The 15,056-nt window shown below is 45.6% G+C and overlaps 1 protein-coding gene across 4 annotated transcripts in view; it reads right to left on the reverse strand.

The window, feature by feature from the left end:
* Positions 1-13,162, reverse strand: part of ATP6V1H (ATPase H+ transporting V1 subunit H) — a 63,782-nt gene extending 50,620 nt beyond the window's left edge. The window contains exons 1-4 of one of the 4 annotated variants that reach the window (XM_060127836.1): positions 12,919-13,162; positions 10,403-10,546; positions 4,907-5,009; positions 3,638-3,727 (exon numbers count right to left, since the gene is read on the reverse strand). In XM_060127836.1, coding sequence (XP_059983819.1) covers positions 3,638-3,727; positions 4,907-5,009; positions 10,403-10,506 — 297 coding nt within the window. In that variant the 5' untranslated portion in view covers positions 10,507-10,546; positions 12,919-13,162. Of the gene's footprint in view, positions 1-3,637; positions 3,728-4,814; positions 4,879-4,906; positions 5,010-6,515; positions 6,670-10,402; positions 10,547-11,909; positions 12,099-12,918 lie in introns of those variants that run through there. The other 3 variants (XM_060127835.1, XM_060127834.1, XM_060127837.1) reach the window with 3 other exon arrangements.
* Positions 13,163-15,056: the final 1,894 nt, after the last annotated feature.

The following is a 15,056-nucleotide window of genomic DNA, read 5'->3' on the forward strand; positions in this document are numbered from 1 at the left end:
TTTAAATCTTTTTAAATACAGTGGTTTTAACTTTGGTCTGTGCTAGCAGTTACCTATTTGAGGAGTAGACTACTATCTCTTTAAGTAACAAATCATTATAGTCTAGACTAACAACTGAAATAGTTATGATAACGAGTTCATCAAAGAACTCGAAGTTCAGGTAGGTCTTCATTAACTCCACTGGTGGACTATTTTCAAAGCTAAAATTGTAATTCTCATTGTACATGTAAATTAACAAAGTCCCCTACACACAGAAAGAGCAGAAACTGTCACACGTTTAACTAAGGTTAAAACCCATCTTCCTCAACAAGTCCTTCATGGATTTGATTCCTGCTTAAAAACGCACCTCCAGCCACTGCCACTCCAAGCACCCAAATCCACACCTTTAACAGAATAAGGATAAAGCCCTCTCAGAGGCACTGAGCAACTGATACTAATATGCGAGCACAGAAAACATTTTAATCTTCAAAATTATGTGCTAAAAACTAAACACGTGAGGAAAAACAAGCAATTCTTCCCCCAAAGTATTCCATTCGGATGTGTTAAGAATAAAAAGACTGGATTGGAAATGTGTAACAATAGTCTTTAAATGTCACACAGACTCACGTGGTGAAAGTGTGCGCAAATTTCTCGATGTAACCAAAATTTTACCAATAAGATCAATTGTCAGAATACGTTTAATCAGTAGCTAAGGATAATGGCAGCTACCTACGTCTAAATCTCTCCACAGATCTTTCATTAACACAGGTCAACAAGAACAAATGAAACTATACACGTGAAGATGTCCTGCCTCGGACACCGCCTTGATTGGCAAAAATGTAAAAACCTGACAGTGCCTTCTGTTGGCAAAGCTGTAGGGAAACAGGCATTCTCACACGTTGGTGGGAATACAAAATGGAATATTTGGCATTATCTTAACAAAACTGCATACGTGGTTCTCTTTTATCCAGAAATCCCATTTCTAAGGATTTACCATGAAGTACACTCCCAACAATAGGAAAATACATTTGCATAAGGTTATTATCTTCATTATTTCTAATTACAAAATATCGTAACTGCTTTTTGCCCGACATCTTAGCGAGGCCTCAGTGGTAGCAGCTGCCCTCCAAGCTTGAGATGCCCCCAAAGAGAAAGATGCCAGAAAGTCGGCCACTAAGGACAAAGACCCGGAGAACGATTTAAGGGCAAAGCCAAAAAGAAGAAGTGGTCCAAAGGCAGAATTCGGGACAGGCTCAGGAACCTGGTCTTCGTAACAAGGCCACACGCGGCCAACTCGGTAGGAAGCTCGCCTCTGTCGCCTCTGAGAGACGGGAAGATTCGTGCTTCCCTGGCCAGGCCAGCCCGTCAGGAGCTCCACAGGAAAAGACCTAGTGATGGCTTTTAAAACAGCTCAAGTAACTTACACGAGAAACACCAGAGGTGGAGATGCCCCAGCTGCTGGGAAGATGCATGGGTGGTCCCACCAACTGCCCATTTTGAAAAATAAAACTTTATTAAACCCAGTATATGTGTACCTGAACCAACCTCAATGGCAATTACATCAGAGGCCGATTAAGTAAAATATGGTATATCTACTAATGTCCTCTGTAGCTGTCAAAAAAGATATGGGAGATTGAACTGAAATGGAATGATTTCTGGCATATTGTTAAGTGAAACAAACAAAATACAACAGACTACGTCTAGTATGTATTTCTGTATAAGAAAGAGAGGGAAATAAGAAAATACATGTGTACTTGTACGCAATAAGAAAAACAGGAAGGACAAACAGAAGTCTATGACATTATGACCTACAAAAGGTGGGTGGGAGTGTGGGCAAGGGGGACTGGGGACACACCTTTCTGTATACTTTTGACTTCTGGAAGCATGTAAACGTTTTACATAATAAAAAACAGTAAAAACCAACAGGGATGAGGAAAAAAACTGAAGTAGATTACAAACAAAAATAAATGAAGCTGACTATTTCTGGAAAAATAATATAACCACACTAAAACAAACTTGAACACAATACTCTGCACAACCTCGTTTAAAGACAAAGTACTGCAGACAAATACTGAACTCCAGGCAAAGGGCTTTTTTTCGGGTATGCGGGTCAGCAATTCTGAGCCGACTTCCTCTGTATCACGGGTGAGTAACAGAGGACGAGATGACTGTGCCCACTCGCCGGCAGAGAAGACAATCCAGCATGGAACGGGGGCCTGGCATGAACTCGGGGGCGGGGCGGTGGAGGGCACAAACCGGAGATGCTCTGTGTGAACTCACGGTTCTTAATTTACGTGTTTGTAAACGTGTATAAAAATCGAGGGAATTTGTGCATGTGTGAGTGTGGGTGGGTGGGTGTGTACGTATCAGTAACACCAGGGTCTGCAGGCCAGCTCACGGCCTCCTCATTCTAGTCCAATCATAGTAACAAGGGTTACCAAGGCAGACCACAACACTCCCCATTTATCCTGACCTTACTTTCCTAAAGGAGAAAGTGCCAAGAAAGACGGAGATCATTCTCAGACGGGCTTGCATCAGTCCAGGCTGGACAGCCATCCTGAGATGATTAAATCACAACATCCCTGTAAGTGATACGATGGCCCCTACATGGGCAGCACCCTTCCTCCTAACCTCCGGGTCCTCGGGAACAGTTCGCCCAGTGGTTGCACACAGTAGGCCAGCGATAAATGCTCTTCCTTGTAAAATGACAGACGGATGCCCTCCAAGCAGCCAGACTGACTCTTTTCTTCAAGAGACAGGCAGGCTCTTGAGTCTTCAAGACTCTTTTCCCTGAGACGTGCAGACAGGCCTTGGATTTTGCAGCCAGTTGGCCTGTTTCAGAAAGACTGCTCTCAATACCAACAATCTAAACCTAGATTATACTCGAGTATAAAATACAATATTGTGGGGGCTTCCCTGGTGGCGCAGTGGTTGGGAGTCCGCCTGTTGATGCAAGGGACGCGGGTTCCTGCCCCGGTCCGGGAGGATCCCACATGCCGCGGAGCGGCTAGGCCCGTAAGCCATGGCCGCTGAGCCTGCGCGTCCGGAGCCTGTGCTCCGCAACGGGAGAGGCCACAGCAGTGAGATGCCCGCGTACCGCAAAAAAAACAAAAAAACAAAAAAAACAATATTGTGAATAAGAGAGGCCCTCTGTGTTTACGGACAACAAAGCAGTAAACAGAAACTTCACATCAGATGATAACCAAAATGCTCTCCAAAAACACCATGTTTCTGAGGGCAAGCACCTTGACTACAGTCAGCACTAAACTCCCAGGGCCTGGCCCTGGCCCGGGACACAGGGGCACTGAAATCTGCTGAATGACTGGAAGAAAAGAGCCACATCATCTGTGAGTAGGCAGAGCATCCGGAAAGCCTCAAGGGATGCACCGAGCACTGCTGCTGTCCAACACAGAACTCTGAGGAAATACACAAAAAAGACATACTGATTCCCCGACATCCTAAAAACAACACAATAGCCAGTGTGTGGGCAGTCCCATCTTTACCACCATTAGCAAATTACAACTCACACAATGAAGAAACATATACTATCACACTCTGGAAGGGAACCAGTGCTCTAGGTGAAAGCTTACAGAAGTGCTGTTACTGGGAGAACACAAAAAGGTGAGGACCAAACGTGTCAGGTGAAGAACACACCCACCTGCAGCGTGTCATCAACCATGGTGAGTATGTACTGAACCGTCTGCTCTTTGGAGATGTGAGTCATCAGATTTATAAATGTCTTAGCACACTAGAAAAAAATGAAATGAACGTTAACCACTGTTTTCAAATGTGCAAACACAACATTTTAATGGAATTTCATTAAAATATTATTTATCTTGCCTAAGTTAGGAGGCAGTTATAGAAAATGCCTGCCTTTTACAAATACTGTGATGAAGTATGGGAGGACCAGACTAGGGCTTGCATCAGTTTTTTAATAATTTCTAGTGATGTCAAAATTTTTGGGCTGCCCTGGTGGCGCAGTGGTTGAGAGGCCGCCTGCCGATGCAGGGGACACGGGTTCGTGCCCCGGTCCGGGAAGATCCCACATGCCGCAGAGCGGCTGGGCCCGTGAGCCATGGCCGCTGAGCCTGCGCGTCCGGAGCCTGTGCTCCGCAACGGGAGAGGCCGCAGCAGTGAGAGGCCCGCGTACGGCAAAAAAAAAAAAAAAAGTTTACTATTTTTAAATAGACAGACCTCACCACTATCAACTCTTGATACCGTAAAGACTAAGTTACGTAGACAAATCTAATATTATCATTCGTTTTGGGGTTTTTTTTGTGTGTTTTTGGTTTTGGGATTTGTTTGCTTTCACTAGGAAACAGAATACCAGAGCAGCACAAGTACAGGAATTCAGTACAGGCACGGGAATCAGAAGGCTCTGGCCAGTCTGCATCCCATGATTTAACACCTATGTCACAGACTCTCTAGAATTCAACAAAACGGGCACCCACGACAATGTTCCCTCCCAAATTTCCCAGGATTGTTGTGAGAATCAGGCTGAATCGTATACGGGCTCCTTCGGCCAATCAGGGCACCGTATCAGAAAATCTGATGGACAGCGGAGTTAGATGTTATTCTAGTGAGAATACAAAGTAGAAAAAAAGTGCTTAAAAAACAGAAAAGTTAAGCAACTTTGAAAATACTGTATACTCTGAAACAGTAATTTCCATGCTAGGAATCTATTCTAATTCGAAAAAAATTTTCAGAAATGCAGAAAAGGATGGAGGAATAAACATACTCAATCGGACATTTTTTCCAAAATTAACAAAGAAAACTAGAGATCTCTCAAATGTCTTCCAATAAAAAAGAGTCTTTAGTTAAATTATGATGCCTACCTACAGTGGACTATCACATGGTCATTGAGAAAACTTCTAGAATGTCTAATGACACGGGGCAGTGTTCATGGTCTAATATCTCAACTGATCACCTGACTGCCTTCAGTCTGAAGCATCTCCTGCTTCTCCTCAGGACTTCTTTTCTTTTCAAATCTTTTAATGAATTCGCAGTCTTCGGAAGAAATCATCTGCCCCCTAGAAAGAAAGAACAAGGTTTTCGTTCAGCAAGAGTTGAAGAGCCACTGGGACCAAGTGATACAGGATGCCCTGCGTCTCTCCTCTCTCTGCGAGGGCTGACACCAGACCCTGGTGCCCCACGGCCCTGCCGTCTGAGTCCAGCCGCACCACCTACTACTCATGGGCCTCCCAGGCCCTGACCGGAGCTAATTTACCTGCAAAATGGGAACAAGAACCACATGCCTTTAAGGGGCGGAATTGAGGATGAAATAATTCACATGAGGTGGTTAGCACAGGGCCTGGTCCACAGGAAACACTCACTAAAATGCCACCTCTGGGCCTTATCCAAGTCTCAGCCTATCTCCGTCCCAAGCCAATTTACTTGGCCATCTAAGTTCTCAAGACAAAAACCCCTGTATACAACTTTCTGCAATCATGTCCTCCAGCATATTCTTTCCTTTCAGACCCAGAAAAATGTGACCAAACCCTCTCTGAAAACACCCCCATCCTCCCAGCAATCAGCCCGCACTCCATCTTCTTCCCCACTCCGCAGTGCTAACTTGTGATCTGAACTCCAGGCCGACCTCTCCCAGCCCCACTCACAGATCACATATATGACACAGGCACTGCACATCCTACAGGGGCAGAACTGAGCTCACGAATATATACCCCACACACACTCTATCCCCCAGCCAGGCTGATGGGACGATGGAAGCAAAAACAGACACTGTGCCCTGTTTCCATTAAGACTAAGCACTTCACCTATCACAGTTGGTCAGGAGAAAACGCACTCTGCACCCCAGGCTAGACCAAGATAATGACGCCAACCTGTCTGGTTCCAGTCCCAAAATAAATGAAGTCTTTTTTCATAAACCTGAACTCCCTAGCTCAAACAATTTTACCCCCAAATTTGGCTATGCTGACATGTAAAAGCATGCCATACCTTTTTAAATAGGACAATCACAGGAAAGAGATGCAGTTTTTCTGCCACTGAGAAAGTGTACTATGAAGGTTATACTCGGTAATCTGGAAATTCTGCAGCTTTCTTTTGTATTTTTACTTGGCAAGCCATTCCTTCTGAAGTCTAACTTCCTTGCATTTGTCCCAAGGAACCTTTTTTTGCTTTCTGTGTTTAAATTATTTCACCTGTAATCTTCCTCTGACAGTCCCACAATCTAACAGGCCATGGACTCCGGCCCCTTCTGTGATGAGCCAAGTCTGGTCGGGCCCCGTCCTCACAATTCTTCCCCCTGACATCACTCTCGTCCCCACTTCCCCGCTGCTGGGGTGGCTCAGCCCGATGGCCCCAGTCCAGCGGGTTTCCTGCTTCCAATCCAACCCTCCTCCACAGCCCCCTGACCTACACTGCCAGGCAGCTTTGTCAAACACCCCACCAGACTGTTTTACTCCTTTCATTTGGTCAGACTGTGAATTTGAAAGGCGGTTCTACCTAGCACCTAGGCAGAGGCTTTCAACAGTGACTCATTAAAACCTATATGAGCACGTCCATGTTACTTAACCTACGTAAGCAGCTGTCTACTCATCTTTAAAATGAGGATAGGGCTTCCCTGGTGGCGCAGTGGTTGAGAGTCCGCCTGCCCACGCAGGGGACGCGGGTTCGTGCCCCAGTCCGGGAAGATCCCACATGCCGCGGAGCGGCTGGACCCGTAAACCATGGCCGCTGAGCCTGCGCGTCCGGAGCCTGTGCTCCGCAAGGGGAGAGGCCACAGCAGTGAGAGGCCCGCGTACCACAAAAAAATAAATAAATAAAAAATAAATAAAATGATAGAAAACTTATTTCACAGAATTGCTATGAAATTACCATGAAACAATATGTGACTTACCAAGTACGTTACTTCTTTTCCCAAAAGCTTGTCTCCACTGCACCCCTCCAAGTCCTCTGCTCACTCATGATCTAATCAGCCAGTATTAGCTGCCAGCCAGCTATGTGCCAGACACCGGAACGAACAGGCCACACGGCAACGAACACTGCGGCAATGAACTAGACACCCCTCCCTCCGTGAGCTCTCACTCCAGAGCGGAAACCAGAAAATACACAAGCACAAAAGCACATACTGTTTAAAAAAATATACACACACATATCATAATGCCAGGACTCTAAAAGGTTATTAAACAAAAAAGTAAAGCTAGGTAGGGAGGAAAGGGCATATTTTAGCTGGATTAGAGAAGACCTTCCTGAGGTCACCTGCACAGACACCTGAATGAAGGGAGTTAGTGATCCAGGAGGAACTTCCACAGACAGAAGTGTGAGTCCAAGGACGCGGGGGCAGCAGGGAGCTGGCTGTGTGGGAGAGAGCAGGAACGCAGAGCAGCTGCAGGGCGGGGGGCACCGGGGCACGATCTGACCTGCACTGTTTCTTAGTTGAAGCAGAGTTGATTTACAATGTCATGTTAGTTTCAGGTGTACAGCAAAGTGACTCAGATATACATATAAAATCTAAATCTATATATAGAGAGAGTAAAATCTCTATCTATCTATCTATCTATATATATATATAGAGAGAGAGAGAGAGAGAGAGGTACTTTTCCAGCTTCTTTTCCCTTACAGGTTACTACAAAATATGGAGCATAGTTCCCGGTGCCACACAGCAGGTCTGTGTGGGTCCGACCCACATTGTCTGAAGTGACTCTCACTGCCCTGTTAAAACTGCACCTCCGGGCAACAGCGCCAGCAGAGACCCCGGCCAGGACCCGCGGGCACGTGGGAGGCGTGGGCAGCCTGCGCCAGGCAGCAGCAGGGCACCTGGAGAGAGGCGGTCAGACTGGGGACGGGGCCTGGATGTGCGGACCTGGGCCTGGACGGGATGTGGACTGTCAGGGACAAGAAGAGAGGAGACGACTCCTAGGTGTCTGGCCTAGGACAGAGTGTGGCACGTGTGGGTGCCACACTCCGGCCTGCAGCAGCCTGGGCGGGGCTCCACCAGCCGACCTGAAGCTCCCCGAGCCCTGCGCGTCCTTCTGAGTCTCCAGTCCCCGCCCGGAGGCTCCTTGCCTCCCGGCAGCTCCAGCCCCTCTGCCCATGACTCCCACAGGTATCTTCGTGTGCTCCCTGAGGACGTCCCCAGTGCTGCTGGGTGACGAGTCACTCCCTCCTTTTGTTATCTGGGAAAACTTGACATATGTCTCCATTTTAATGCTCACCACAACGCATTACTTAATTTTTCAGTTAAAGGTTTGCTTCCCCATTGAACTTTAAACTCGGGAGGAAGGACACTATTCTAACTCGCATCCTCAGGACAGTTTTACTGGATTCCAGTTTGACCGGAATAGCCACGCCCATTCGTTTATGGACTGCCTACCTGAATGATTAAGAAGTTTAATCACATGTAAATACACTTTAAGGCACAGGACTTCCATAGTAACATGTTAATGTGTGAGAGATACTGGCCTTTGACACTGGGCGATTCTCCCATTGGTTTTACTCTATCAGAAAACAATGTGGCATCAGATTCACTGGTAACTCACGGGTCCCGTCCAGCCCCCAGCAAGCTGTGAGCGCTCTGGGGCTGCGGGGAGGACATCTCACTCCCACTAGTGTCCCCACAGCCAGCTCAACAGAGGCACACGGCTGACACGTGGGGAGCATCTGTGTACAGACGTACAGAGTAGATGGTTTCTATAAAGGAAACCCACGAGCTGGACAACAGAATAAAGGACAGAAGTAGGAAAAAAGGGAGACTATGACTTGTGTAGTGGGGAGGCCATGGAACAGGAGGAACAGCAGAGAAAGCAATTAAAAATCTCCCTGTAACTACGAACGTTCCAAATGCCAATGCGAGGGAATGCCTGCCCGTCAGCCAGTGCTTTATGATCAAGTTCAATATTATTCTATTTAGGTTATAAACAGTCGGGCTTTATGAACATGAAACTCCTTGTCTTCTAGTCTAAACACACTGTGGACTAAGATTAGGAAACAGAGCTCAAAATCCTCATTTCACAGGGGACGTAAACAATTACACAGATACAGATGACCAGAGGAAACATCAGGAAGTCCCTCTCGCTCCTGCCCTTGAACCTGTGGCCTCACCATGATCCACTCCCTTAGACCGGGAAACCAGAACTCATCCTAGATACTTTTTCACCCTCATACATCAAACTGATCACTAAGATCTTCTCCAGTCTCTCCAATTCTAGCCATTCCCACAACCCAAATACTGCTCTAACCTGTCCCTAGCTCCAGGCTTACTATCCACAAATCTACCCTCTACACTGAGGGAAGAACAATCCAACCAAAAGGCAAATGTGATTATCTAACTCCTGCATAGAACTATCAGTTATTTCTAATTCCTCCAACAGTGAATTTAAAACTGTGTTCCTAGGGCCCAGAAATAGACCCCCAAACATATGGTCAGCTGATCTCCAAATGATCAGTTTATATATCTGACTTCCTTACTAGACTACGAGTTTATCTCTTTGTAGCCCCAAAGTCTGGAAATAATGCCTCAGACTTGGCAGGTAGTTATTAAATGTGTGGAGTAACTAAACTAACAGAAATAAATGGGATCATTTTTGTACACTGCATATACCTCTTAGAACAAAGCAAACTGCTAAATATAAAACTAAAGCTTTCCCAATTGGTTTTTCAAAATATGCATGCAAATCTTAACTGAATTTCCTTAGTAACTCACCGTTATGAATACACCAAAATAAACAGATATGAAGTAAAGTCAACATGATAAAGTATGATCAAGGATAAATGAACACTCACTTTAAGATAAGTACAGAACACCCACATGCTGAATCTTAACACACACAAGGAGGGGGAAAGAACTAAAATTTATTGAATGTATTCAACACACCAGTGCTTGTATTCAACTGTGCTAATGCTTTAAACACACGATTTCAGCAACGCTCCCATGGGATATGTATCCCCATTTCACATTTACTTTAGTGAACCTCAGAGGAGTTAAGGGATTTGCCGAAGATCAGCAAACTAGTAGACACAAGAACCAGAATTCAAACTCAAGTCTTGAAACTCAATCGCCTGCTCTTTGCTAGTTGTCTGAGCCCTTCTGCAACACCACCCGTCCCCACGCTGATCACCAAGGCATACGGGGCGGGGGGGAGTCGGGCAGGCTCTGCCAGTCATCCTCTTCCTCCCTCCGGGGCCTGAACACTCCTCCTGTGCTTCCTATTCATCCGAACGGTACCACTTTCCAGGCAGAGAAGCTCAGAAGTGCTGCGGCCACTGCTGCCTCCCAACCGGAGCCCCGAGCTGTTTCCATCACACTAAGCTGTCTCCCTGCGACCGCTAATTATTCTAAGGAGGAAGTGTTTTCTTCCACATTTATTAGTATTTTTCCAGTATTTCTCTCACAGAAGCATGACCATGAAAAAGTCTGAAGCAAAGGCACATGATTACCCATGATTCACAGCAAAGCAGCACTTACTGAAGGTAGGACTGCCAGTTCACTTTGTTGGCACGAACTTCTGCGGCCTTGGCAGCAATGATGTTGGTTGGAACGGCTGCATCCACGGCACCCCGGATGTCCATCTTGGTCTAAATTTATGATCTTGAATGTTTTCCTGCGGACCTTCAATTTTGATGCAAGGGAAAACCAGAATACAAGGTGTGTTTGTTTTTTTAACAACTACTACTATTATTATTAGCAATAGCATCATTATCACCTTAATCTCTACAAGCATTCAACTCAAATACTAAATATCCGAAATATTAAATAGTTATGCCATTATATTTCAAATCTTGTCCCGTTATGCACTGTTCCATAGAAGTGTTCTCTATAGGTTTTTACTTTTCCACGTAAGGTTTTCTAATTATTGGCACCAATATCGCAGGAAGATTTTTAAAGTAACCATGTAAGATACTGAATTAAGAAACCATGCTTAGAACAGGCATACAAAATAGGAAAGTATTTTAAATGTATACAGTTGAGATCAACTTTCCTCTTCTGACAGAGAAAAAATAAGAACCTGCATAGTACAGATAGGACCAATTATTTTATTTACATTTACTAAGCCTAATTTTAAAGTGGCATATGAAAAACCTACATGTCCTTTCTAACATTATTTACTCAAATTAAAACACCCAAAGTGGGAATGCAGTATCTTAGAAGACACAGCTTTCTTTTTTCAATCAAAATTTATAGCAGCTTCAAAGTCAATATTGGGAGAATTTTTTGAAACAAATAAAGATTACAGTTTAGGCCCAGCCAACAATGAGAGACTGGTCTGATAATATGATCCTACAATAATGAGCTTTTAAGTAATTCTCACTCCTAAACTTAAAGATAAAAGCTTAAGCCTGATTTTATCACGACACAAAATATAAGTTCCGGTTTACAAAATATAAGCTCATAGTTATGACCACAAAGAAGCTTACGCCACACCCCAAACTCTATTCCAGGATCCCAATGACCTTAGTCAGTTTGGAAGTAACCTCTGCATCTGAGGATGTGCTGCATGAACACACACGGGCAATGCGGACTGGCTGGGCCCAGGTGAAAACAGACTCCGTCCGGGCCAAGCTGGAACCTGGAATCAAGCGGGCTCAGCCCCAGCGGCCCCTCCTGCGGCGGCTGAAGGTGCCTCAGGGCGGTCGCCTAGGTCCCTGAACAACTCGAACCCCCAGCCGGCCCAATCCTGGGGAAAGCACACCTTTCACCCGTTCACCCTCTCTCCCCTGCCCTTCTCTGCGGGGAAGGCTCCGCAGTTTCGAAAACCCCGCTGAGGCCCGGAAGGCAAGAAATCGGGGAACCGGGGCCGGAGGAAGGCAGGCGGCGCCTGGGCGGCGGAACCCAGCGCGCTCCAGGAAAGCGGAGAAACCGCAAGCTCGCCTCGCCGGGGTCGGGGTAGGAGTCGGGGGCCGGGGCCGGGGCCGCAGACGGCACGACCCGAGCGCGGCCTCACCCAGCGAACCCGCGGGACCCTCCAACTCACCCCGAGGCGGCGGGAAGATGCGGCGGTCCGGAGTCGGGACCGCCGGCGTGCTGGGGCGCCGAGTCGGGTCTCCTGCCGAGTCCGCAGGCCTGAGCGGCGGCGGGGACGCACCGCCAGAAAGCGAGCCTGATTCGGCACCGAGCGGACGTGAAGGTCCTCACAGGCAGGAGGAAGCCGCAGTGGAACAACAGAAGCGCAGGTCACGTGACCCGAGGCACGTGACCGCCCGGAAGACGGGGGCCGGGAGGGCCCAAAACAGCCAGACGAGCGCCCTGCGCGCGAGAGGGTTTCTCTGAACGCGGGGCTGGGGGCGGGGCGGACACGCGGGGACCCCGCACCCCGAGACCCGGCGGCCCCGGGGACGGAGTCCGAGGGGGAGAGCCGGGCCAAAACTCATCTAGCTCAACCGTCACTCTGAAAAGTTTAATTTAGTGCTTTGAAATCGGTTGACTTTCACTTGGGTTTGACAAGTCAGTGAAGCAGGCGTTCTTATTCAGAGTCTCAATATGAAACTGATGCTGAGACATGGGTCACAAAAGTTATCTTGCCCTAGGGCTGCAGATTTAGCGAACAGTGGATGTTCCATGCCACAGCTGCAATTATACTAAAAAAAAAAACTATTCCTGTTTAATTAAAATTCAAATTTAATAGCACCCTGTATTTTTCTGAAAACCCCGTTTTGAGCCGAAGTTTTCCCCAGTCCAGGCCTCAGCTTCCCTCTTTGTCTTAAGGTAGTAACGAGTAACGCTACACTGCAACTAGTGAGCGGGTATAATATAATAGCATATTGTTTTTGATAACTGCTGAAAGAGATCTGTAGGTATAACCAATACATTTCTCCTACAAATGTTAAATTTAGGTCAAGTTTTGAAAACAAAACTAATATTATACACTGATTACAAATAAACACAGTAGGAATAGTATATACTATTGCATTCTTTTTCTATTGCCGCTGTAACGAATTGCCACAGATTTACTGGCCTAAAGCAACACAAATGTATTATCTTACAGTTCTCTAGGGCAGAAGTCTGAGGTGGGTGTCACTGGGTTGCGGATGTCTGGCTGGGATGAGTCCTCCACGCCGCTCCCCAGGCGCTGGAGGAGGATCCATCTCCTTGCCTTCTTCAGCTTCCTCTAGGAGTTGCATGGATTAACATCCATCAGCTTCCACGCACTCTGAGATGTTTATGCTCTTAGATGCAAGTCTCTCCATCCTGCCTGTTACACTTGACCCTTTAGGAAATGTCCTTATACTTGGGAATAAAGCAAAATAAATACACATTTGTCAATAAGTACTTTACTCACCTTCAACAAATTGTAAAATTCTTTTCTCATACAAACTCTCCTTCCTGCAATCTCCAGGACACTTGCTTTACAGAGAATTCCAGGGAATGCCAGTCAATGCTGCAGTTCCACTAGTGTACACACACACACACACACACACACACACACACACCCTCAAATATGAAAAAATGTTTACTAGGATCTCAGAAGCACTGTGTGTGCAATGTTTTATTAGGAGACTTACTTAGATAAAAATCATTAACAAATTAAACTTAAGAAGATGAAAGAACGTTCATACAAATAATTTTTAAGTAGAAAGAAGTTTCTGAGAGGGAGAATGTTTACAAGTGTGGGGAAAGTGCTAAGAGAAATTAACAAATGTTCAAAGGAAATGTTTCCTCCAATGTTTGACACCAGAATAGAAGATGCAGAAATGAGAGTGGGGAAGTGAGGAAAAGGCTGGTGGACCTAAATGACATCCTTAAAGAGAAACGCAAACGATTTGGTTTGCAGGGTGGTGCAAAGCCATGGTTTCCGGCCCCAGGGTATGGAGATGTGGAGGCTGGTCCCAACTGTACTATCACATGTAGCCCTTGGACTCATCACCTGATATCCCATGCATGTTTCCCCATCCACAAAATGAAGAAGATGATGGGAAGGAGGACAAGACACTCTTGATGGTCCCTTCCAGCTCCGGAAATCATACAGGTCAATTTGAGTCTACTGATACCACCTATTCCATTTTCGTTCTGAGAATCGACAGCCAAACACCAGGTCCTTAGACCCTCAGATTTTCAGTTTATTCCCAGGGTTGGGCAACCATCACTGCAATCAGTGTAATAACATTCTTCATCTCCCCTAAGAGAAACCTCTTACTCATTAGCCATCATTCTCCATCTCTCCCCAGACCCTCCTACCCTAGGCAACCCCTAATGTATCCATATGTTCTGTATCTATAGATTTGCCTGTTCTGGACATTTTCTTATACATGGAGTTATACAATATATGGTCTTTTGTGACTGGCTCTTCCCACTTAACACAATGTTCCAGGTTCATTCACATGGCGGTACGTATCAATGCTTCATTCCCTTTTATGGCTGAATAATATTCCATTGTGTGGATATACCTCACTTTGTCTATCTGCTCACCAGTTGATGGGCATGTGGGTGGATTCCAATTACTGGACGTTTGCGTGTCTTTGGTGAACATATGTTTCACTTCTCTTGGTTCAGTGCATATCTACAAGGGAATTGCTGCCGCCAGACTGTTTCCCAAAGTGGCTGCGTCATTCTACACTCCCACCGGAAGCGTGAGAGTCCCAGTCGCTCTGCATCCTCACTATCACTTGCGATGGTCTGTCTTTTTTACTAAAGCCAACCTGTTGGGTGTGATGTGGTATCCATTAGTGATTTTGACTTGCATTTCCCCAGTGGCTAAAGATGTTGAGCATCTTTTCATACGCTTTTTGGCCACTTGCATGTCTTCTTTTGAGAAATGTCTATTTAGACAATTCACTCATTTCTAGTTGTTTTTTTTTAAGAGCTCTTTTTATATTCTGGATACAAGTCCCTTATTATGTATGTATGATTTGCCATATTTTCCCATATTTTGTGGGTGTCTTTTCACTTTCTTCATGATGTCCTTTGAAGAGCAAACATTTTTTATTTTGATGAAGTCAAGTATACCTATTTTTTTCTTTTGTCACTTGTGCTTTTGGTATTGAACATAAGAAGGCTTTGCCTAATATTTTAGGCAAGGTCACAAATATTTTCTCCTATGTTTTCGTTCAAGAGTGTTATAGTCTTAACTCTTATATTTTGGTCTATGATTCATTTTGAGTTTTTTTTTTAAATAAATTTATTT

Source organism: Lagenorhynchus albirostris, chromosome 17 (genome assembly GCF_949774975.1).
Source record: "Lagenorhynchus albirostris chromosome 17, mLagAlb1.1, whole genome shotgun sequence".
Lineage (NCBI taxonomy): Eukaryota > Metazoa > Chordata > Mammalia > Artiodactyla > Delphinidae > Lagenorhynchus > Lagenorhynchus albirostris.